The 26,093-nt window shown below is 45.7% G+C and overlaps 1 protein-coding gene across 4 annotated transcripts in view; it reads right to left on the reverse strand.

The window, feature by feature from the left end:
• Positions 1 to 26,093, reverse strand: part of adgrv1 (adhesion G protein-coupled receptor V1) — a 213,878-nt gene that overhangs the window by 164,543 nt on the left and 23,242 nt on the right. For 2 of the 4 annotated variants that reach the window (XM_036935474.1, XM_036935473.1), the window contains exons 2-12: positions 25,686 to 25,873; positions 24,852 to 25,001; positions 14,081 to 14,176; positions 13,372 to 13,476; positions 13,030 to 13,143; positions 6,905 to 7,473; positions 6,494 to 6,764; positions 4,054 to 4,383; positions 2,931 to 3,107; positions 684 to 907; positions 244 to 276 (exon numbers count right to left, since the gene is read on the reverse strand). In XM_036935474.1, coding sequence (XP_036791369.1) covers positions 244 to 276; positions 684 to 907; positions 2,931 to 3,107; positions 4,054 to 4,383; positions 6,494 to 6,764; positions 6,905 to 7,473; positions 13,030 to 13,143; positions 13,372 to 13,476; positions 14,081 to 14,176; positions 24,852 to 25,001; positions 25,686 to 25,871 — 2,255 coding nt within the window. In that variant the 5' untranslated portion in view covers positions 25,872 to 25,873. The remainder of the gene's footprint in view (positions 1 to 243; positions 277 to 683; positions 908 to 2,930; positions 3,108 to 4,053; positions 4,384 to 6,493; positions 6,765 to 6,904; positions 7,474 to 13,029; positions 13,144 to 13,371; positions 13,477 to 14,080; positions 14,177 to 24,851; positions 25,002 to 25,685; positions 25,874 to 26,093) is intronic. The other 2 variants (XM_036935476.1, XM_036935475.1) reach the window with 1 other exon arrangement.

Below are 26,093 nucleotides of genomic sequence, written 5' to 3' on the forward strand. Positions count from 1 at the left end.
GATGTCTTTACAGGAGGGCATAAAGAATGGTTCAAATTAGGTGCAACACAAAGAAGATCCCTCCTTACTCCCCACACCCACGCTCCTCTCTTCCCAATGCACACCCCCACAAAACCACCCCAACAACCCCCCTTTCCCATCAAACCAAAGGCCCAATAAATCCTAAAGTGGTCCCTTTTTCCCTCAACAAAGTCGTGATTTAAAGCACACAAAAAGTCCAGGCTCACTCCACTCGCCACTTACCCGAAGTACACTACAAAGCGCGGAGTCTCCACCCTGCAGGAGAGGGGTGGGAGGGAGGGAGGGAGGGAGGGAGGGAGAGCCAATGTTCCCGTCACAGGTCATCAGTAACAGATGACAGGCAGGAATTGGAGTAGGGGTAGGAACCGGGGTAAGGGATAGGCTTTCCTTGTGACACCCTAGTCTCACTGCTCATATTAGCAATTCTTAAAAAATAAACTATTTCATTGCCTTAATAATTTTAAGCACAGCCAGGCATTGTTGTTAAGTAAACGAACAAGTGGACTGTACGCTACTGATTCAAATCCCAGGACATATGGCAATTTGCCTGTGGTACCTCAACAGAGGATAATCAGACACAGGCACTTATTTACATTGCTACTGATTAAAAGAATGATAATCTGTTGGCCAAACAAAAGCTCCCCAGAGTTGCTGTCCAGTACCTGTCCAGAGTGAGGAAAAGGGTCTCGTTGACCTCCGGGATATCATCAGCCATGACGGTGACGTTGATGACGGCGTCACTCTGTCCCGTCAGGAACACCACTGAGCCGCTCAGGGTTTCCAGGTCGTCAGGGGTGATGTCAGCCTGGTTATCTCCGATTGGTCGAAGGCTCCAGAACACCATGGCCTTTCCGTCTGTCCCGTCCCGCCGCAGGCTGAGGGTCACCTGTGGGAGGAGGAAGAATATCCTATCCCTCAACCATCTGCAATCACACTAGACATTAGGAACAAACTGACTCGTAGGATTAGAAGCCCATCCATTATAAGCACTGAAGCTACGTTACATGAAACAAGACCTGCAAATTGCAGTAATTACGATTTGAAAAACATTTCATTGCGGTAAAGTCATCATTGTAACATCCAAGTAACATCCCCACACATATAGTATCTCTAGCCAGATCATACCAGAGTCACGGTACACTACACAGGTGTGCCATTGAGCATACAGAGGGTTAGCGTACTATGCTAATACAGTGCCTTGCGAAAGTATTCGGCCCCCTTGAACTTTGCGACCTTTTGCCACATTTCAGGCTTCAAACAAAAATATATAAAACTGTATTTTTTTGTGAAGAATCAACAACAAGTGGGACACAATCATGAAGTGGAACGACATTTATTGGATATTTCAAACTTTTTTAACAAATCAAAAACTGAAAAATTGGGCGTGCAAAATTATTCAGCCCCTTTACTTTCAGTGCAGCAAACTCTCTCCAGAAGTTCAGTGAGGATCTCTGAATGATCCAATGTTGACCTAAATGACTAATGATGATAAATACAATCCACCTGTGTGTAATCAAGTCTCCGTATAAATGCACCTGCACTGTGATAGTCTCAGAGGTCCGTTAAAAGCGCAGAGAGCTTCATGAAGAACAAGGAACACACCAGGCAGGTCCGAGATACTGTTGTGAAGAAGTTTAAAGCCGGATTTGGATACAAAAAGATTTCCCAAGCTTTAAACATCCCAAGGAGCACTGTGCAAGTGATAATATTGAAATGGAAGGAGTATCAGACCACTGCAAATCTACCAAGACCTGGCCGTCCCTCTAAACTTTCAGCTCATACAAGGAGAAGACTGATCAGAGATGCAGCCAAGAGGCCCATGATCACTCTGGATGAACTGCAGAGATCTACAGCTGAGGTGGGAGACTCTGTCCATAGGACAACAATCAGTCGTATATTGCACAAATCTGGCCTTTATGGAAGAGTGGCAAGAAGAAAGCCATTTCTTAAAGATATCCATAAAAAGTGTAATTTAAAGTTTGCCACAAGCCACCTGGGAGACACACCAATGTGGAAGAAGGTGCTCTGGTCAGATGAAACCAAAATTGAACTTTTTGGCGACAATGCAAAACGTTATGTTTGGCGTAAAAGCAACACAGCTCATCACTCTGAACACACCATCCCCACTGTCAAACATGGTGGTGGCAGCATCATGGTTTGGGCCTGCTTTTCTTCAGCAGGGACAGGGAAGATGGTTAAAATTGATGGGAAGATGGGGAGCCAAATACAGGACCATTCTGGAAGAAAACCTGATGGAGGCTGCAAAAGACCTGAGACTGGGACGGAGATTTGTCTTCCAACAAGACAATGATCCAAAACATAAAGCAAAATCTACAATGGAATGGTTAAAAAATAAACATATCCAGGTGTTAGAATGGCCAAGTCAAAGTCCAGACCTGAATCCAATCGAGAATCTGTGGAAAGAACTGAAAACTGCTGTTCACAAATGCTCTCCATCCAACCTCACTGAGCTCGAGCTGTTTTGCAAGGAGGAATGGGAAAAAATGTCAGTCTCTCGATGTGCAAAACTGATAGAGACATACCCCAAGCGACTTACAGCTGTAATCGCAGCAAAAGGTGGCGCTACAAAGTATTAACTTAAGGGGGCTGAATAATTTTGCACGCCCAATTTTTCAGTTTTTGATTTGTTAAAAAAGTTTGAAATATCCAATAAATGTCGTTCCACTTCATGATTGTGTCCCACTTGTTGTTGATTCTTCACAAAAAAATACAGTTTTATATCTTTATGTTTGAAGCCTGAAATGTGGCAAAAGGTCGCAAAGTTCAAGGGGGCCGAATACTTACGCAAGGCACTGTATGTGTGTCATTGATAAAAAGAGATGGTTAGCATAATAGCGTGCCATGCTAACATGTGTGCCACAGAAGCAGACAGAGGATTAGCGTTGTACCGTGCTAGTGTTGGTGTCCTCTGGCTCATACACCACCACCGTGGTGTTACTGGTGAAGCCGATCTCCCCGTTGGCGATGTCAGGGGTGACTGTGAGGGTGAGGTTGAGCGCCCCTCCGAAGCGAGGACTCACAGACGGGATGGCAGGGCTGATACTGACCAGGGCCACACTATCCAGCTGAAAGAGAGACAGCAGTGATTACTAAGCACAAATCCCCTATAGCCATCTTCCAATACATGACTCAACTTTCATACCAGTAGGCCACATTTTTGTTGTGTTAGCCAAATGGAAAAATGTCTTTAAAAAAAGACAAAGTAAATAAATACATGACTCTCACATGGGCAGTATACTGTATAAGTACAGGTGTGGGTTTCATTCAGGTATTGTGGAGAACAGAATGTTAAGCGTTAATGCAATGTTGCAGTTTTCTCTCATGCATTCGTTTTCTATTGTAGAGTACTGTACCTCTTTACCCCAACATGATTCCAAATAAACCGCTCTCTTAACTTCACACTCTCACTACACTATGAATGACTTTCTCCAAAGACCTCTCAGCACTTTCATTCTGCTTCTTCTTTCGGCTTTGTGTGTGTGTTTTTGCATGGTGCGTGTGCGCGTGTGTGCGCATGTGTGTGTGTGTGTGTGTGTGAGCGCATGTGTGTGTGTGTGTGTGTGTGTGTGTGTGTGTGTGTGAGGGAGCAGTTTGGGACCCATTGAATGTGAAGGAGGCACTTCCATTTTGTGTTTGTTTTTAAGCGCTGCCTGATGAGGGCTGTTTGTTTGGATGCTTGGACAGATCCCATGGCAACAGGCCAGAGCACAGTTCTCAGGTCCAAGTCACTCACACATGCAAATGAGGGACCATGTATCTGGACAAGCTTGACAAAACTAAGAACCAACCAACATTTTCCAAAGCTGGCCACTTTCCAAAAACATTTGCATACAGTAGCACAGGTGAGCTACGTTAAGGTCGTCACACTCATTTAAATAAACGGATCTTCTTATCTACTGTATTTGAAACCTCCCCTGTATGAATTGTGTGTCCCACTCCCTGTGACAGTGCTTCGATGACTGGGTCAGTATTTGACCCAAAAGTGTTGCCGTCCGAGACCTCTGGCCCCACCTGGATGAGGAAGTGGGCTCCGTTCTGCAGGAAGGCGTCGTTGCGGATGGGCAAGGTGAGTCTGGTTAGATCCTGGCCCTGAGAGAACAGCACGGTAGTAGAGCGGCTGCCGTTCAGCACCCCGTCCCGGGCCAGCCCGGGGTCCACGGGCCCCGCGGGGATGTAGAGGGCAGTGAGGGCTAGGGCTACCTCCCCTAGGGTGCCCCCCTCCCGCAGAAAGCTAAGGGACAGGAAGCGTCCATTGGGCTGACTTTGGATGTTCTGGTTCTCCTCCGGATGGAAGCGGAACAGGCCGTACACGTCATCACTGTCCTGGAGGTAGAACATCATCTGTGGAAGGAAGGAGGGAGAGGAAGGAGAGGGGGGAAAGGAGGAGAAAGCATCAGACTGTGTCGTAAAGAAAGAACCCTGGGCTAATTTTAGAGATGCATCCTCTTTAATTAAATGGGCAAGAATAGCTTTCATGAGTTTTTTTTACTAGGGCTTACTGTAGATGTTTGACCAGGAATCACGGCTGTCTGACAGGTTTTAAGTGTTGCAGGCTTTGCAGCATTTGGAGTGTGTGTTAAATCATTTGTATTCTCTTGACATATGCATTGATTAACTCCTTCAGCTATATGAGTTGTCTTCTAATGCTTATAAGCAGTGCTTAGTCAACTGCGTATACACACATGGCAGCAGATACCAAACGCTGAGAGTCCAACCACTGTGTGTGTGCGTGTGTGTGTGTGTTCTAATACATTAAACATAAACAACGGTTGGATCTACCCACTCCTTTCACACATAGCCAAGATGGGAAGCTGTGACAAAGATGGCAATAATAAAGACTTTACACTGCCACACCCACTCACACACACGTTTGTTTTACTATCATTGTGGGGACCAAATTAAATCCTATTTTCCCTAACCCCTAAACCCTAACCCTAACCGCAAACCCTAATCCTAAACCTGACCCTCAGTCTTAACCCTAACCTTTATAGTAACCCTAACCCTAAACCTAACCCTCAGTCTTAACCCTAACCTTTATAGTAACCCTAATCCTAAACCTGACCCTCAGTCTTAACCCTAACCTTTATAGTAACCCTAACCCTAAACCTGACCCTCAGTCTTAACCCTAACCTTTATAGTAACCCTAACCCTCAGTCTTAACCCTAACCTTTATAGTAACCCTAACCCTAACCCTAACCCTCAGTCTTAACCCTAACCTTTATAGTAACCCTAACCCTAACCCTCAGTCTTAACCCTAACCTTTATAGTAACCCTAAACCTAACCCTCAGTCTTAACCCTAACCTTTATAGTAACCCTAATCCTAAACCTGACCCTCAGTCTTAACCCTAACCCTGACCCTCGGTCTTAACCCTAACCTTTATAGTAACCCTAAACATAACCCTCAGTCTTAACCCTAACCTTTATAGTAACCCTAACCCTAAACCTAACCCTCAGTCTTAACCCTAACCTTTATAGTAACCCTAACCCTAAACCTAACCCTCAGTCTTAACCCTAACCTTTATAGTAACCCTAACCCTAAACCTCAGTCTTAACCCTAACCTTTATAGTAACCCTAACCCTAAACCTAACCCTCAGTCTTAACCCTAACCTTTACAGTAACCCTAACCCGAACCCCTAAGCCCAAAATAGCCCTTTTCCTTGTGACGACGGGTGAAAAGTACCCACTTGTTAAAATGTTCCTTGATTAACTATCCTTGTGAGGACACAGGCATAACTCCCACAGTTGTCTTTGTTTAGATTCATTCAATCACATTAAGGGAACACCCAGTGTGAAGTGACAGTATTAATAGGGTCTACTGTACAGGACCAGCGTGTGTGCCAAGTCTCCAGCCACCCACCTCCACACACACAGTCCACCACACCGTCCTCCACACCGTCCTCCGCACGCACGCACACACACACACACACACACGCACAGTCCTCCACACCCTCCTCCGCACACACACACACACACACACACACGACCACATCCTCTAGAGGAGGGGACTGCTCTCCAGATGTGTCTCCCACAAGTGCAGCCCTCCCCCGCAAACTTCCTCAGGAGGGCGTGGGTAGTAGACCTGCTCCCTCCCTCCCTCCCTCCCTCCCATGTTAGACATGGCACTAAGCTCCCAGGGTTGACAAGCAGCTTTCTGACTGTCTGTCCTTCTGTCTTCCTCAGCTTGAATTTGTCATTGCAAATAAACAACAGCCAACACAGAGCTCCTCAAAACCAACAGCATCAACAACATGACAGAACTGAACATAATATCTGGTTTAAATACTAGAAAACCTTATCTCTGAATACAAAACAAATCATCAGCCTCTAGTATTAGAGCTGAAACTTAAAATATAGATGGACCAATCAACCAGTCCAATGAATCAATTAACAGCATTAGAATCCTAACCAATCAATCCTAGTTAAAGTGTGAGTAGCCAGACCAGACTGACCTCCATAGGCTCATCCACTTCGGCCCCTCCCTGCACAGTGTCCGGCAGCAGTCGGAGGACAAAGGCCTCTGCTTCCTCTGGAAGCTCATCTGCTGTGATGTTCAAGGGCAAGACCGCGCTCATCTGACCCGCCGTCAACCACAGTGTGCCCGCCTCGGGGCTCAGGTCATCTGACACGGGCGAGCGGTCGCTGGAGTTCCGAATGATGGTCCAGTTGACAGAGATGTCACCATAGTTACCGCCGTTCCTCACGATGGAGATACCTTCAAATCTTTTGGACAAGACAGGGCGGGGTTGTGAGAATAGCAGAGACACAGAAACAGTTGAGGTTCAATGTGTTTGGAAACGATCATGTTATAAGATGACACACTGATCCAATGACATTCTCCTCCTAACTGTAGTTTGACCAACCTGTCAGTCATATCCTCGTTGATACTGATTAGCTGGTTGAGGGGGCTGCCACTGATTGACAGGACCCCGTGGGGTTTATCATTGGGCTCGATGGTGACCAGGACGGCATTGGGCGGGATCAGCACGGCGTCTCCTCTCACCGTCTCCTCCAGCAGCACTACGTGGAACGACTCGGCAATCTCCGGAACCTCGTCATCGCTGACATTGAAGAGCAGACGTGCCTCATAGACCCATGGGGGAAATGTCACCGTGCGCACCGCCTGCAGGTCCACGAAATCCACCGCCGGAGTGGCACTGCCAGCCCCGTCGCCGCTGACGACCACGTAGTCCACAGAGACCTCCGTGTCATCTGAGCCTACCAAGTGGCCGTGGTCGGCCAGATGGCCGCGGGTTATGGTCAGGGAGATGACCCCGGCGGTCTCGGCCACGGCCATCTGGGACTGGGAGAAGCGCAGAGGGCTGTCATTACGGCGGATCTTCAGCTCCACGCTGCTGCCATTGGGGTTGAGGACCGCCCCGCCTGCCACACCTGTCAGCCTGACTGTGAACACCTCGTCATCCTCAGGGATCTGAGGAAAATCACAGTAACAATGGTTAAGTGACGTGTTACCATGGAAATAGTTTCACGTTTTAATGTCACATGCACAAGTACAGTGAATTGCCTTTTTTGCGAGCTCTAACCTCAACAAACACAAACAATAAAAAGGTAGAAAACCCCCCCACAAATTATAAATACAATATTCAGGGTTCGTTCCTGTACCATATTTACAATGTGCAGTCACAACCTATCTGTACCACTATATTATCTTAATTAACCCTTAAATAATTCCTACAAACCTAACAACTCCCATCACCCCCACCCAAAATACCACCCACACCCAATACCCGTCCAACCTCTCTGACCCTGTCAAACAACCTCTCCCTTACTATGTCATACATTTCACAACATAATAGCACATGTTCAACCATTTCCTCTACCAGACAGCCATTGCACATTCCAGTACCATGTTTTCCTTTCAATTTCAAAGAGGAATTCAATCCCATTTGCCCTGATCTCATTCTACACAACATAACTTCCCTTGTGTTTCCATTAAATCAAGTCAAATTGTATTAGTCACTTGCGCCGAATACAACAGGTGCTGTTGTACACTTGTTGTATTCGACGCATATGACTAATAAAATTTGACTTGATTTAATGGAAACACAAGGGAAGCTATGTTGCGTAGAAGGAGATCAAGGCCTGTGGGATTGAATTCACCTTACAGTGAAATGCTTACTTACGAGCCACTAACCGACAGTGCAGTTTCCCAAAAATACGGGATAAGAATGAGAGATAAAAGGAACAAGTAATTAAAAGAGGAGCAGTAAAAAAAATAACACTATAGGTGCAGGTACAGTGTCAATGTGCGGGGGCACCGGTTACCTACCATGTAGGTAGAGTTAATTAAAGTGACAATGCATAGATGACAACAGAGAGTGGTATTGGTGTGGAGGGGGGAGGGGGGAGTGGGGGGGGCAATGTGAATAGTCTGGTTAGCCATTTGACTAGATGTTCAGGGGTCTTATGGCTTGGGGGTAGAAGCTGTTAAGAAGCCTCTTTGACCTAGACTTGGAGCTCCAGTACAGCTTGACGTGTGGTAGCAGAGAGAACAGTCTATGACTTGGGTGGCTGGAGTCTTTGACAATTTTTAGGGCCTTCCTCTGACACCGCCTGGTATAGAGGTCCTGGATGGAAGCTTGGCTCCTGTGATGTACTGGGCCGTTCGCAGTACCCTCTGTAGTGCCTTGCAGTCGGAGGCCGAGCAGTTGCCATACCAGGCAGTGATACAACCAGTCAGGATGCTCTCGATGGTGCAGCTACACAACCTTTTGAGGATCTGAGGACCCATGCCAAATCGTTTCAGTCTCCTGAGGGGGAATAGGTTTTGTCATGCCGGCCTCACAACTGTCTTGGTGTGCTTGGACCATGTTAGTGTGTTGGTGATGTGGACACCAAGGAACTTGAAGCTCTCAACCTGCTCCAATGCAGCCCCGTCGACGAGAATGGGGGCGTGCTCTGTCCTCTTTTTCCTGTTGTCAACAATCATCTCCTTTGTCTTGATCACGTTGAGGGATAGGTTGTTGTCCTGGCACCACACGGCCAGGTCTCTGACCTCCTCTCTATAGGCTGTCTCGTTGTTGGTGATCAGGCCTACCACTGTTGTGTCATCGGTAAATTTAATGATGGTGTTGGAGTCGTGCCTAGCTGTGCAGTCACGAGTGAACAGGGAGTACAGGAGGGGGCTGAGCACGCACCCCTGAGGGGCCCTGTGTTGAGGATCAGCATGGCATGAGCATGTTGTTACCTACCCTTACCACCTGGGGGCGGCCCGTCAGGAAGTCCAGGATCCAGTTGCAGAGGGAGGTGTTTAGTCCCAGGTTCCTTAGCTTATTAATGAGCTTTGAGGGCACTATGGTTTTGAACGCTGAGCTGTATTCAATGAATAGCATTCTCACATAGGTGTTCCTTTTGTCCAGGTGGGAAAGGGCAGTGTGGAGTGAAATAGAGACTGCATTATCTGTGGATCTGTTGGGGCGGTATGCAAATTGGACTTGGTCTAGGGTTTCTGGGATAATGGTGCTGATGTGTGCCATGACCAGCCTTTCAAAGCACTTCCTGGCTACAGACGTGAGTGCTACGGGTCGGTAGTCATTTAGGCAGGTGTGTGTTCAGTGTTCTTGGGCACAGGCACTATGGTGGTCTGCTTAAAACAGTGTTCTTGGGCGCAGGCACTATGGTGGTCTGCTTAAAACACGTTGGTATTACAGACTCGGACAGGGAGAGGCTGAAAATGTCAGTGAAGACACTTGCTAGTTGGTCAGCGCATGCTCGCAGTACATGTCCTGGTAATTTGTCTGGCCCTGCGGCCTTGTGAATGTTGATCTGTCAAAAGGTCTTGCTCACATTAGCTGCGGAGCGCATGAACACACATTCTTCCAGTACAGCTGGTGCTCTCATGCATGTTTCAGTGTTATTTGCCTCGAAGCGAGCATATAAGTAGTTTAGCTCGTTCGGTAGGCTCGTGTCACTGGGCAGCTCTCAGCTGTGCTTCCCTTTGTAGTCTGTAATGTTTTGCAGGCCCTGCCACATCCAACGAGCGTCAGAGCCATTGTAATACAATTCAATCTTAGTCCTGTATTGTCGCCTTGCCTGTTTGATGGTTCGTCGGAGGGCATAGTGGGATTTCTTATAAGCTTCCAGGTTAGAGTCCCGTTCCTTGAAAGTGGCAGCTCTAGCCTAGCTCAGTGCAGATGCTGATTGTAATCCATGGTTTCTGGTTGGGGTATGTACGTACGTACGGTCACTGTGGGGACGATGTCATCAATGCACTTATTGATGAAGCCAATGACTGATGTGGTGTACTCCTCAATGCCATTGGAGGAATCCCGGAGCATATTCCAGTCTGTGCTAGCAAAACAGTCCTATAGCTTCAGTCCTATAGGTTCATCTGACCACTTTTCTATTGATCTAGTCACTGGTGTTTCCTGCTTTAATTGTTGCTTGTCAGCAGGAATCAGGAGGATAGAATTATGGTCAGGTTTGCCAAATGGAGGGTGAGGTAGAGCTTTGTATGCATCTCTGTGTGTGGAGTAATGGTGGTACAGAGTTTTTTTCCCTCTGGTTGCACATTTAACTTCTTGGTCCTACTTGAGACGTCTGCGTCTCAAGTAGGCACCTGGAAATGCAAATGCGCTACGCTAAATGCTAAATGTACTTGTTAAAACTCAAACGTTCATTAAAATAGACATGTAGGGTATTGAATTAAAGCTACACTCGTTGTGAATCTAGCCAACAAGTCAGATTTTTAAAATGCTTTTCGGCGAAAGCATGAGAAGCTATTATCTGATAGCATGCACCCCCCAAAATACCAGCACGACACGTAAACAACAGATTTTGCGGTAGCCGGCGCTACCCAAAACGCAGAAATAAAATATAAAACATTCATTACCTTTGATGATATTCTTTGTTGGCACTCCTATATGTCCCATAAACATCACAAATTGGTCTTTTTCCCGATTAAATCCGTCCATGAATGCCCAAAATATCCATTTGTATGCCCTGTCTGCATCACGAAAAAAGCTCTCTTCCAAGACGCAACGTCATGTTTAAAAATGATATAAGTTGCCTATATTCTTTGACAAAAAACTTCAACCTACTTTTATAACCCAACTTTAGGTATTTGTAAACGTTAATAAGCGATCAAATTGATCACTGGGCGATCTGTATTCAATAGCAGCTACAAAAGAAAACAGTGTCCATTTTTCAATCTTCCAAAATCGATTGAGGTAGGCTGGATGGAATCAAGGATCTATTCGTAATGCCTCAATGGATTTTTGTCAATGAAAATTACGTTTTTGGCGACGTCGTGTGGAAGCTGTATGAATTGCATCCGTCTCCATATAAAATTTGGTTTCCTTTAAATAATCCATGAAAGGGGCGCATGGATACTTTTTTCAGATTTCAGTGTGCAGTTTTTCTTGCGCTTTTCGATGAAACACACGCTCTGTTATAGTCACAGCCGTGATTTAACCAGTTTTAGAAACTTCAGAGTGTTTTCTATCCACACATACTAATCATATGCATATACTATATTCCTGGCATGAGTAGCAGGACGCTGAAAAGTTGCGCGATTTTTAACAGAATGTTCGAAAAAAGGAGGGGGTAGGATAAAGAGGTTTTAACATGCTGATAGAAATTTGTTAAAACAGATTTAAGTTTCTCTGCATTAAAGCGTTTTCTTATGGCGGAATACAGCTCCGTCAATGCTGTCTTAGTGCCAGCCTCTGACTGTGGTGGTAGGTAAACAGCTACGAAAAATACAGATGAAAACTAGGTAGATAGTGTCGTCTACAGCTTATCATGATACTCTACCTCAGGCGAGCAATAGCTAGAGACTTCCGTAGATGTTGTGCACCAGCTGTTATTTACAAAAATACATAGTCCGCCGCCCTTTGTCTTACCAGACGCTGCTGTTCTATCCTGCCGTACAGCGTATAACCAGCCAATTGTATGTTGATAGTGTCGTCGTTCAGCCATGACTCCGTGAAGCATAATATATTACAGTTTTGAATGTCCCGTTAGTGGTTTAATCTTCCGCGTAGGTCATCTATTTTATTGTCCAAAGATTGCACATTTGCTAGCAGAATGAAAGGAAGTGGGGGTTTATTCGATCTCCTACGAATTCTCAGAAGGCAGCCCGAACTCCGGACCCTTTTTCTCCGCCTCCTCTTCACGCAAATCGTGGGGATTTGGGCCTGTTCCCGAGAAAGTAGTATATCGTTCGCGTCAGGCTCGTCAGACTCGTTAAATGAAAAAAATGATTCTGCCAGTCCGTGGTGAGTAATCGCAGTCCTGATGTCCAGAAGTAATTTTCGGTCATAAGAGACGGTAGCGGCAACATTATGTACAAAATAAAGTTAAAAAATAAGTTACAAACAAAGCAAATAAACAAACAAAAAACACAATCGGTTGGGGACACGTAAAACATCTGCCCTTTTCTCTGGCACCATTGCATCTACAAGGTAAAGTAGATACAATACTTTTCCTTGTATGCTGTACCTTGCATGCGGTACAAATCCCATTATTGTGGAAGAACCTCCTCTAAGAATATTAATTTAGTTGCTTGAGAAGGTTTGCATCCTAAGCAACCTGTCTACACATAGTTTGAAGTATAATACCAACATAGCTACTGTAGTAGGTCAAAGCTGTGTGTTGGAAAACCTTGGTAGAGTATGGGTGGTATAGGCATTGTGGTGCTCATGTGAATTTCCTTTATTTTTCGGTTTCAGACCAATGCCTATTCTCTAAAACATCGTTTTGTGATTTGAATATTTATAGGGGTGACTAAGCATCAGGATATATGATAAACAGAGTAGCAGCAGCGCATATGATTATTAGATATACTAGATACATTAGTTACATAATATGGGAATATATAGTGTTGTTTCAATAGTTTACTGATAAGTAACCCTGGGTTCTCTTAGCCTGCAAAAGAAAGCTTCAGATGATCCATGTGTTTGATGTGAAGCTGTCTGGTGAAAGGTGTAAATAACAGCATACAGATTGGGTGGAGAGGACAGGGTACCTGGTCATCCTGGATGAGGATGCTAAATACCACCAGAGCTTGTCCAGGTGGAATGGTGATGTTCCCCCGGTCTGGACTGAGGTCCTCAAGGGCAGGGTTAGGGCCTTCTGAGATCTGCCCGTGTAGAAACCACAACATATTGCTCACATATTGTCATCAGAATGACAGGAATACGTTTATCTAAAAGTAAGAGTGTGTGTGTGTGTGTGTGTGTGTGTGTGTGTGTGTGTGTGTGTGTGTGTGTGTGTGTGTGTATACTAAAATGCAACTGGCCTAATGATCTGACATGACCTAACCACAGGGAGGTCAAACAGGGGTCAGTTTCTGTTACAGTGACCTCACCTCAAAGTTGACCGTCACTGTCCCATATGTCCCCTTCTCTCTGACCAGGCTGAGAGGCACATACTGGTTCCTCCCTCTAGGCTCATCCACAATGATCTGTTCAGTCTGGAGGAGAGAAAAAGAGAGAGAGAGAGAATTAACATTGTCTTTAGTGATTTTGAAATGAATTAGTTCCTCTTCACAAGACCACAACTTTCACAGACGACATGATGAGCATATTGACTCTAAAACTAAACAAAAAGAAAACATGTTTCAGAATCGTAATTCCGGAGGCAGAGAGTCCTTCATTGATTTCCAAGAAGCAAAATAATGATCACGAATAAGACCCTAAGGGGGATGCAGGCAGGACCCAATACTATGGTTACCATAGTAACCCTCAAAACTCCCACTGACAAGTTAATCCTAGGAGCAAACTGCAGCCTTTGTGGTTGTGCTGCCCCTGGCAACCCCAGACCCCTCCTGCACAACCATCTGCATGGATACCCTATGTGGCATTTGACCCCCACCCCTCCCCTATCCAAAGCTTAATTTCCTTATCCTGACTGTGGCTAAAGCCTTCCCTCTCAATCGAACATGGTACGTACTGTAGTAGGTAGCCGAACCTGGGATTCGCTTTACATTCAATGAAGGTTAAAACGGAACTGGTTGAATGGAATGTAGGCCTATGCAATAAGCAAGAATCAACACTAGACAGATAGATGTTTCTTACAGAGTTGAAGGAGATGATTCCGAAGGCATTGTCATTGGACAGGATGGTGATGGTGGCTCTGTTGGGCGTCCCAAGTCTCACGCCATTGGAGGAGCTCTGAAAGAAGAGAAAGGATGAGAAATCCATAGTATCCCCTTATCAGGCACAAAAAACAGTATCATATCCCTTTTATACGAAGACAAAAATGTGCCATCTTTACCGTGCCATCTTCTTTATACCACTTTATATCTGAAAGGCGAAGCCAGTAACAAAGCCGGTACATTCACAAGGCCTCACATAAATGCTTTGAATGCATTTATGCTCCCCATGCAAATGTATGTAGTTCTAACGTTGAGCTGTTCTTGTCTATTGTCACAGAAATGCCTTGGCGTTATGCCTGGGGGAGCACACAAGCGTATCTGCCACTTCACTTTTTATTGTACTTTGACAGGTAAATATTTAAATGAGCCTTATAATTAGCTAGTAAATGATGGGTTAATATGTATATGTTTCTAACTTCGACTACAAATCTGTCTTCAGCCCAAATAACTGGTGGGGAGTTTGAAGGCAGAGAGAGCGAGCAATGGTGCTATCCCATTGGCTGGTGATGATAAATGTCTGTACATTGGTCAACTAGGGGATTTCTTTGTGTATATTCAAAGTATTTATTGAAATAGCCCACCCATATCGGCACACCCCTTCTCCCACCCCTCACCGGTGCCGGCTGTGCACGGGGAATGTATAAAAGGCATATATGCCCACAAGAAAGTGGTAAAATGGGAGTGTTTCAAAAGAGGTCACATACTATAAACATTGCCAGATTTTGTTAATGGTCACATACCGTAAATTCTGTCTGAAATAGATATCACACAAACACTCTCACTGCATGAAAAGCGGAGTTTCTGGGTGAAATCGGATCAACTATATTCCCGTGAAATTTGAGGTGCACGGTCGTAGGTGGGAAATTTCCCAATCCTTCCTGCACACTCCCGCACATCCCCGAACACTGATACGCATGATACGGGAATGTCTAGGATAGCACGTTTCTGGAAATGTCCGGACTGTGCACGACACGTACATTTTTCAACCGCTGCAGGCGGGGAAAACCCTATTTCGCCATGAAGTGGAAGAGAAGCCCAGTGAAAAGAAACCAGCTCTCCGTGTCTTCATATTTATCCTGTTTTCCAGTTTGTAACATTTATAAGAATGGTTTCGTTTTCAAAATTTAGCGAAAACATGTTTATCTAAACTGTTATGAGTTTTCTGGTTATTTTGATGTATCAAGTGTTTTGAATGAGAGAAAAACGAGAGAACAAGATTGTGTCTCGGATGATTTTTATTTCTGTCAGAAAAACTCAGTTTTTCACAATTCCTGACCTTTTGTCCTAGTAAAAATTCCCTGTCATAGGTCAGTTAGAATCACCACTTAATTTTAAGAATGTGAAATGTCAGAATAATAGTAGAGAAAATGATTTATTTCAGCTTTTATTTATTTCACTACGTTCCCAGTGGGTCAGAAGTTTACATACACTCAATTAGTGTCTGGTAGCATTGCCTTTAAATTGTTTAACTTGGGTCAAACGTTTCGGGTAGCCTTCCACAAGCTTCCACAATAAGTTGAGTGAATTTTGTTCTATTCCTCCTGACAGAGCTGGTGTAACTGAGTCAGGTTTGTAGGCCTCCTTGCTCGCACACACTTTTTCAGATCTGCCCACACTCCAATACCTTGACTTTGTTGTCCTTAAGCCATTTTGCCACAACTTTGGAAGTATGCTTGAGGTCATTGTCCATTTGGAAGACCCATTTGCGACCAAGCTTTAACTTCCCAACTGAGGTCTTGAGATGTTGCTTCAATATATCCACACAATTTTCCTTCCTCATTTATTTTGTGAAGTGCATCAGTCCCTCCTGCAGTAAAGCACCCCCACAACTTGATGCTTCACGGTTGGGAAGGCGTTCTTCGGCTTGCAAGCCTCCCCCTTTTTCCTCCAAACATAACGATGGTCATTATGGCTAAACAGCTCTATTTTTGTTTCATCAGACCAGAGAACATTTCTCCAAAAAGTACGATGTTTGTCCTAATGTGCAGTTGCAAACCGTAGTCTGGCATTTTTATGCCGGTTTTGGCAATGGCTTCTTCCTTGCTGAGCGGCCTTTCAGGTTATGTCGATATATGGCTCGTTTTACTGTGGATATAGATACTTTTGTAACAGGTTTCCTCCATCATCTTCACATGGTCCTTTGCTGTTTTTCTGGGATTGATTTGCACTTTTCGCACCAAAGTATGTTCATCTCTAGGAGACAGAACGCGTCTCCTTCCTGAGCGGTATGATGGCTGCATGGTCTCATGGTGTTTATACTTGTGTACTATTGTTTGTACAAATGAACGTGGTACCTTCAGGCATTTGGAAATTGCTCCCAAGGATGAACCAGACTTGTGGAGTTTTTTTTCTGAGGTCTTGGCTGATTTATTTAGATTTTCCCATGATGTAAAGCAAAGAGGCACTGAGTTTGAAGGTAAGTCTGGAAATACATCCACAGGTACACCTCCAATTGACTCAAATGATGTCTATTAGCCTATCAGAAGCTTCTAAAGCCATGACATCGTTTTCTGGAATTATCCAAGCTCTTTAAAGGCACAGTCAACTTAGTGTATGTAAACTTCTGACTTCAATTGTATATGTATTTTAAAAGTTTAATTTTCATATAAATTGTATCTAACGGTCCCAATGCTAATTGCTAACCACTAGCGTTATCTAGCGCAGGGGTAGGTGATAGCTAGCCTACCATTTCACTCTACTAGCTAGCTTATGTTGTTGTTGTTAGCTAGCTGTTCATGGGGTTTTGCCACATTTAATACACAACGCTCTTCTATAGTTTGTGTACAATTAGCACTGTATAAATGTGAGTGAATGAGATGTACTGTTGTTGCCCATACAATGCAGGGTGTCGTAGCTATATACATATCTAGTGAGAGAAGGCTGTGTTTACACAGGAGAAAAAGAGTGAAACTGTCAAAGGTATGTGTCACGTCCTGACATTAGTTCCTTTTTTATGTCTCTATTTTAGTTTGGTCAGGGCGTGAGTTGGGGTGGGCATTCTATGTAATGTTCTGTGTGTTATATTTCTAGGTGTTTGGCCTGGTATGGTTCCCAATCAGAGGCAGCTGTCAATCGTTGTCTCTGATTGAGAACCATACTTAGGCAACCTGTTTTCCCACTATGGGTTGTGGGTAGTTGTTTTCCGTTTCAGTGTTTGCACCATACGGGACTGTTTCGGTTTTCATTTATTCTCTTGTTCTTTTGTGTTTAGTGTTCAGTTTATTAAAGGAAATATGAACACGTACCACGCTGCACCTTGGTCCTCACCTTCTTCCACCAACGACAATCGTCACAGTATGTTTAACGCCCTTTTTACATACGATAGCGAGGCGCTGCACCGGTGTCCTGGTCACCAAAACAACATAAAATTAACCATGTGCTTATATCCAGTGCAGGTTCTTGCTCCACCTCCTGTATTAAGAGATTGTGAGGTGGGCGTATCTCTCAGGTTTACCTGAGAGCATAGGGGACACAATCTTGGAGAAACATCCAAAGAAGTGTTGCCAGAGGAGAAAGCGGGTAAGCCTTTTGGACAAGTAGCTTCTGTGTAACACTAGGGTCGTTACTCCTGTATTACTACTGGTCCTATTACATGTTTCAAGTTCTTTATTTGAGTCTAGAATGAAAACAGATGTCGAATTGCACCCACCTGGTTTAGAGTGTTATGTTTCCTACTCTATTCCAGATATCTGTAGCTCTGTGCACTGCCAGTATCACATGCATAACGTGTTGCATATCTTCTTTGATTATAATGACCTTTGGGTGTTTGTGGGTGATACATCCAGTGCACGGAGCCAAAGGAATGTGGAAACCCTTTCAACCAGGTGGATGGAATTCAACTATTGTTTTCACAATTCTCGAGCAGACGCACACAAGCCGAAAACCGGTGTGGCGGTAATATGGTCACCGCAACAGCCCTACTTGAGACTGGCATTTGTTTACTGTGTTCCATTTTCTTCGTTTTTTTGCTTCTAGATGCATGGTCGAGAGGAGTTAATGTTAACCTGATGAGCAATGAGGAGGATGGTCTGCAAAACGGCAAACCAGTGTGGTTCATCAAGCCCCACAGTTCACTTTCATAAAAAACACGTTGTATTCCTTCTCGCATCTACAGTATCTCTCTATTTCTCTCTTGCTTCTCTTCATTTTGGAATAAATTAATTTGTTAAATTGTTCAACTATTGTCTTTCTCTCTCAACTACTCACCACATTTTATGCACTGCAGTGCTAGCTAGCTGTTGCTTATGCTTTTAGTACTATTGTTACGTCCGTGGTTAGAAGGAGACAAGGTGGAGCGTGGCAGGCGTACATTATACTTTTATTTTAAATGACACCAAAAAACAACAAAATGCAAAATGAACGTAAGGCTATATGCAGTGCAGAAAGCAACTACACACAAACAAGATCCCACAACTGAAGGTGGGAAAAAGGGCTGCCTAAGTATGATCCCCAATCAGAGACAACGATAGACAACTGCCTCTGATTGGGAACCATACCCGGCCAACAAAGAAATAGACAAACTAGAATGCCCACCCAAATCACACCCTGACCTAACCAATTAGAGACATAAAAAGGCTCTCTAAGGTCAGGGCGTGACAACTAAATTCATTCTCTCATCCTTTGATTGGGCGGACAACATGTCAGTTCATATTGCAAGAGTTCTGATAGGTTGGAGGACGTCCTCCGGAAGTTGTCATGAGTATTGTGTAAGTCTATGGAAGGGGGTGAGAACAGTGAGCCTCCTAGGTCTTGTATTGAAGTCAATGTACCCAGAGGAGGACAGAAGCTAGCTGTTCTCCGGCTATACCATGGTGCTACCCTACAGAGCGCTGTTGAGACTAAAAGCATGCATTTGTTTTTACTAGCATTTAAGAGCAGTTGGAGGCCACGGAAGGAGTGTTGTATGGCATTGAAGCTCGTTTGGAGGTTAGATAGCACAGTGTCCAAGGAAGGGCCAGAAGTATACAGAATGATGTCGTCTGCGTAGAGGTGGATCAGGGAAACGCCCGCAGCAAGAGCAACATCATTGATATATACAGAGAAAAGAGTCAGCCTGAGAATTTAACCCTGTGGCACCCCCATAGAGACTGCCAGAAGACCGGACAACATGCCCTCCGATTTGACACACTGAACTCTGTCTGCAAAGTAGTTGGAGAACCAGGCAAGGCAGTCATTAGAAAAACCGAGGCTACTGAGTCTGCCGATAAGAATATGGTGATTGACAGAGTCGAAAGCCTTGGCCAGGTCGATGAAGACGGCTGCACAGTACTTTCTTTTATCGATGGCGGTTATGATATCGTTTAGTACCTTGAGCGTGGCTGAGGTGCACCCGTGACCGGCTCGGAAACCAGATTGCACAGCAGAGACGGTACGGTGGGATTCGAGATGGTCAGTGATCTGTGTGTTGACTTGGCTTTCGTGGACCTTAGATAGGCTGGGCAGGATGGATACAGGTCTGTAACAGTTTGGGTCCATGGTGTCTCCCCCTTTGAAGAGGGGGATGACTGCGGCAGCTTTCCAATCCTTGGGGATCTCAGACGATATGAAAGAGAGGTTGAACAGGCTGGTAATAGGGGTTGCGACAATGGCGGCGGATAGTTTCAGAAATAGATTGTCAAGCCCAAATGATTTGTACGGGTGCAGGTTTTGCAGCTCTTTCAGAACATCTGCTATCTGGATTTGGGTAAAGGAGAAGCTGGGGAGGCTTGGGCGAGTAGCTGCGGGGGGGGGGCTGTTGGCCGAGGTTGGAGTAGCCAGGAGGAAGGCATGGCCAGCCATTGAGAAATGCTTGTTGAAGTTTTCGATTATCATGGATTTACCGGTGGTGACCGTGTTACCTAGCCTCAGTGCAGTGGGCAGCTGAGAGGAGGTGCTCTTGTTCTCCATGGACTTCAGTGTCCCATAACTTTTCGGAGTTAGAGCTACAGGATGCAAATTTCTGCTTAAAAAAGCTGGCCTTTGCTTTCCTGACTGACTGCGTGTATTGGTTCCTGACTTCCCTGAACAGTTGCATATCGCGGGGACTATTCGATGCTATTGAAGTCCGCCACAGGATGTTTTTGTGCTGGTTGAGGGCAGTCAGGTCTGGAGTGAACCAAGGGCTATATCTGTTCTTAGTTCTGCATTTTTTGAACGGAGCATGCTGATCTAAGATGGTGAGGAAGTTACTTTTAAAGATTGACCAGGCATCCTCAACTGACGGGATGAGGTCAATATCCTTCTAGGATAGCCGGGCCAGGTCGATTAGAAAGGCCTGCTGGCAGAAGTGTTTTAGGGAGCGTTTGACAGTGATGAGGGGTGGTCGTTTGACTGCGGACCCGTAGCGGATATAGGCAATGAGGCAGTGATCGCTGAGATCCTGATTGAAGACAGCGGAGGTGTATTTGGAGGGCCAGTTGGTCAGGATAACGTCTATGAGGGTACCCTTGTTTACAGATTTAGGGTTGTAGCTGGTGGGTTCCTTGATGATTTGTTTGAGATTGAGGGCATCTAGCTTAGATTGTAGGACTGCCGGGGTGTTAAGCATATCCCAGTTTAGGTCTCCTAACAGAACAAACTCTGAAGATAGATGGGGGCGATAAATTCACAAATGGTGTCCAGGGCACAGCTGGGAGCTGAGGGGGGGGGCTCGGTAGCAGGCGGAAACAGTGAGAGACTTATTTCTGGAGAGAGTCATTTTTATAATTAGTAGTTCGAACTGTTTGGGTATGGACCTGGAAAGTATGACATTACTTTGCAGGCTATCACTGCAGTAGACTGCAACTCCTCCCCCTTTGGCAGTTCTATCTTGACGGAAAATGTTATAGTTGGGTATGGAAATCTCCAAATTTTTGGTGGCCTTCCTAAGCCAGGATTCAGACACGGCAAGGACATCAGGGTTGGCAGAGTGTGCTAAAAGCAGTGAGTAAAACAAACTTAGGGAGGAGGCTTCTGATGTTGACATGCATGAAACCAAGGCTTTTTCAATCACAGAAGTCAACAAATGAGGGTGCCTGGGGACATGCAGGGCCTGGGTTTACATCCACATCACCCGCGGAACAAAGAAGGAGTAGTATGAGGGTGCAGCTAAAGGCTATCAAAACTGGTTGCGTATAGCGTTGGGGACAAAGAATAAAAGGAGCAGATTTCTGGGCATGGTAGAATATATTCAGGGCATAATGCGCAGACAGGGGTAAGGTGGGGTGCGGGTACATCAGAGGTAAGCCCAGGCACTGGGTGATGATAAGAGAGGTTGTATCTGTGGACATGCTGGTTGTAATGGATGAGGTCACCGCATGTGTGGAAGGTGGGACAAAGGAGGTATCAGAGGTATGAAGAGTGGAACTAGGGGCTCCATTGTAAACTAAAACAATGATAACTAACCTGAACAACAGTATACAAGGCATATTGACAATTGAGAGAGACATACAGCGAGGCATAAAGTACTCGCAGGTGTTGATTGGGAGAGCTAGCTAAAACAACAGGTGAGACAACAACAGCTAATCAGCTAACACAACAACAGCAGGTAAAATGGCGATGACTAGGCACAGAGCCTGAGTTCAGAGCCTGAGTTTGCGGAGTTCGCGGCTGGGGCCGACAGATAAACAAATAAATAAACAGAATGGAGTACCGTGATTAATGGACAGTCCAGCAGGCATCGGCTATGTAGCCAAGTTATCATAGTGTCCAGAGGGCAGCAGTAGATGGAACAGGGGAGACGCCACTAAGCTAGCATGCTGGCTACACAGCGTTTAAAGTTAGCAGCCCTCCGACGGAGGCCGGTTGAAGGCACAGTGGATGGAGTATTCGTCGGCAGACCAGTCATGGTGGTGCGGCGGGGGGCCGTGTCGACAGAGAATCCAAGCCAGATGGATATTGTAGAATTTAGTTTGCTATTCGGGAGATGCGCCTGGCTCACGGCTAATTGGTGCTAGCTTCGTGGCAGTGGCATTAGCCACTATAGCCAATCGGTAGCAGCGGTGAACCTGTGCCAAGGTCCAGAGTTTACAGCAAGGATCCGGTGGAGTATTGGGCTCTAGCCGTGTATGAGTGTGGTTCCGGTGAACAGCTGAGTAGGCCCGGGAGGTCAGCCTCAGGGATAGCTTTGGTACTGGATGCCACGGTGAGTGCAAGCTAGCTGTGAGCTAGCTAGCTGCAAGCTAGCTGTGAAGATCAGAAGTAGTGGTCCAGGGATTACGGCAGGAATCCGGCGTTGTTGTGGAGCGACAGTCCGATACTGGTAGACTGGCGAATATTATCCAGGCTAAGAACAAGGCTGGTATCTGTGCAGAAGGTTAAAGTCGCTAGCAGTGGCTAACAATGACTAAATAGCTTGTAGCTAATTAGCTGGTTAGCTTCTGGAGGTTCCTGAATGTGTTCTAAAATTAAAACATTTAAAATAATAGCGATACCGTATCACATTGGGTGAGGCAGGTTACCGGAAGGTATAATCAAATAAAAAAATCGAAAAGAGATTAAAAATAAAATTGAAATATATATACAAAAAATACAAAAGTACACGAGACACGAACAAAACACGTCTTCACTGCTACGCATGTGCAGTCTTGAGCAAGTGCAAGATCATATAACTGACATTTATAGGAGTGACGTGGGCGGATGTAGATGGAGATGTAATGCAATTGACGTCAAACGTGCACCAGAATTTCAAGATATGTCCTGGTTATGTGGGTAGAACTATGTGGTCATTCCAGGGGTGTTACTGAACCGTTTCCGGACATATACAAGTCCCTGCATGTTCATGCACTAAAGTGATTCATTTTCGGAGATACAGTATACAGGATGTATGCAGGGCAATACACGGCTCGACACTTGCATATTTCCAGAAACTGTATGTTTTCCGACTAAAGTTCTGTAGTTGAAAGTCAGATTAATAAAATAGCTCATTTAAAACATTCACATGCATTGCAAGGAGAACAATTTACCCCCCAAAAATATGTTTATATGGACACATCTGAAGTCAGATTACCTGACAGTGTGCCCAATGCAAAACCATTGTGTGTGTGCGGGTACGTGTGCGTGTGCCGTGTGTGTGTGTGTGTGTGTGTGTGTGTATGAGACTGAGTGAGAAAAAGAGCTTAGCCCCTCTGCTTTCACCTCTCTATTCAGACATGGCTTTTCCCAGCTGTAACAGAGCTTTCTTTCAGGGGCTGAGCTCTTGTTGTGACCGACACACAGACACAGAATCCACACGCTCTCACAATCCAGCCTGCAGGCCCTGCCAGGGGCCCGTTCCCTTTGGGACACAAACACAGCCCACCAACAACCAACCCTCCACAGGAATCCCAGCCCAGCCCAGCCATGCCCTGCACCCCAAGCCCAGACCCTAGCAGTATGCACGGGATAAGTGGACAGAACCTGTCATGGTCTTGCCAAGCAGGGTGGTAGCATTACAGTATGAGGGACCGTTCCTGGACTTTTTGCTGAGCTCATTGGGATTTTGTGCTAAACTCAATTCCAGCTCTCCCTGTGTTTTGGATTAACTTAATTCTACATTTCCTCTATTATAAAAAGAAAAGCTTTATCCAGCATTATAGGAAGTGTAGCCCAGCCAGTGATTCCAAAATTACTCAAAAGAAGAAAGGGAACACCAAACACTCATCTCCAACCAATCGTATCCTGTCCAAAACAACTGTCCTTCCATCATTTTTGAATTTATTGAGCCTAACAGCTTTCTGCTTGTCAGAAATGACTGATTCACCAAGCCATCATCCTCTCGTACCCTGTGCTTGATATGTGAGGGCCTAAGGCACATAGCTCATCATCCAGCCAGACCTTCGCTTGCCCTGCCTCTCTTTCACAGAGCCATTAGTCAGAGTGTGTGGACAGGCATACAGTGGGAGCCAGGCCCTTCATCATCCATCACATGACGGCAGCCCGCTAATGACACCATGGCAATCGGACTCTAGGTGCAAGGCATCCTGCACAGCCGCCGTCAACACAGAAAAAATGTAACATTACTCTCTATGCATCGTGGGAAGGGTTTCTTTCTGCAGAGCTGTTTGCCTGTGCCATGGACGCCTAAACTCATGTCAGGCTCTAGATTATACCCTTCTACTGTGAGGGAATACTCAGATCTGTTCTCTAGCATTTTCCCTCCCTACCACGTCTCACCAGCTACAGGAAACACATTGGTTTCTCTGGTCTGTTTGATGGTGTGAAACGGCTGTCTTGCTGTGACTTCACACAGCCCCTGACTGGGCTTTAATCTACTGTGTGGTGAAGCCTTGGCTGTCAAAATGTCTGTCTGCTCACAAAGGTGTCTTTAAGTGGGGCTCTCTTCAGCGGCCTAGCCCTGGAGAAGCCATATAGGAACACATCAAAGGGTATCCAGGGCCTCTCAAGTCTTTCTGCTGGGGTTGTAAAGGCAGGGCTCCGGGGCCCCCACTCGGCAGTGGTTGGACCAGGATGAGGGTTTAAGGTACTCAGGGGCAGGATGGGAACACTAGAGATCTTTGCGGGATAACTGACTAAGGTTCTACATCGGAGGCCAAAAGAAGGAGGCCTCATTGTTCACTCACAGACACACTCATGAGCATTACAACGCATACACAAACGCACACACACACACACACATATTAACACATGAGCGTAGTATGAGGGCAACCATAACAACCACTGACATTGAATGACCGCTGACACACACACACATGCACACACAGACCTCCCAACCCAACACACACTCTTTTCATTACCTGTAGCCTAAGGTTGAAGACAAAGGTCTCATCGGCCTCGGGCAGCTCGTCGTCCCTGACTGCGATGAAGACGGTCTTACTGGCCTCTGAGGACAGCAGGAAGGCTGCAGCCGTGGTGGCCTCAAAGTCCCCCGTGTCGTCTCCCTCCAACTGGAAGCAACAAGGACAGTTGATGTGGTCATCGTTATTGTCCTAATTTGGCATGATCGTTTACAACTTAAACACCCAGTCAAAACACACAAACTCGTACAGACAAATAGAATGCTGGGGTCACCTAAAGTGTTGAAACAGAAGATGACACTTTGTGTTTCATTCTCTAGGGATATAGTACTGACATTTAAGGAACTGTAAAAACAATAAAAGAGCTTCTTCGGGCCTGGGAAAGTCCCAGGCAGGCCATCAGTTTCCCAGACACCCATGGGGAGGGAGCAGGCACTGGCTCCCATGTGGGAGCTGACACACATTCTGATGTGGGTGACAATAACTGCAGATGTCGACCTTTCATGTCACCCTCTACCTCCCACAGTAAAACGGTCACTGATCTATTCCCCTAAGGAGAACTGCGCATGAGAACTCAGGAGCAGATCAGTGAAACCAGGGGTTTGGGTTAAGGCTCCGTTGTGATGCCCTACTGCTGTGTGTTGCTAATCATGGCTTGTCACTGTTGCTTTAACAACACTTAACCTGTCCCCTACAAGACTTAGGTCAGAGAGGCTAAAGCCAGTTTAGAGGAGATTACATAAGCACACAAAGACATATTGAGATAACACTACAGTAGGTCGGACACTCAACAGGTGACCTAAAACAGTCCTCCTATGACCAGGCCATTCCTACCAGAACCAGCGCGGTCACGTTGACCGGGTCTCCGATCCTCTCCACTACCAGGCGCACCACGGTGCGGCTGCTCTCGTTGACCACGAAGTCCGTCTGTCCCAGGAACCTCAGTTCAGCCGACTCGGGCCTGGCACTCGGGATGGACAGAGCCAGAATCAACCCAGCCAGTGTGAGGATAGTGTGCATTCCTGACAGAGGAACACAGACAGACAGAAGAGAGGATCAGATAGAGATGACTGAAGGGAACATGACATCTTTGACCTCTACTACCCTGCTAAAACTATAGTCCAGCTGCGAACCGGAATATAAAGTGAAACTTGCACTAAAATATTCCATGCCTTAACCCGTGCTGTCTTTAGGTTGTCATGATGACTTGTCTAGATTCTCGTTTCACCCCGCTTGACTAGT

The sequence above is a fragment of the Oncorhynchus mykiss genome, chromosome 11, assembly GCF_013265735.2.
Source record: "Oncorhynchus mykiss isolate Arlee chromosome 11, USDA_OmykA_1.1, whole genome shotgun sequence".
Classification (NCBI taxonomy): domain Eukaryota; kingdom Metazoa; phylum Chordata; class Actinopteri; order Salmoniformes; family Salmonidae; genus Oncorhynchus; species Oncorhynchus mykiss.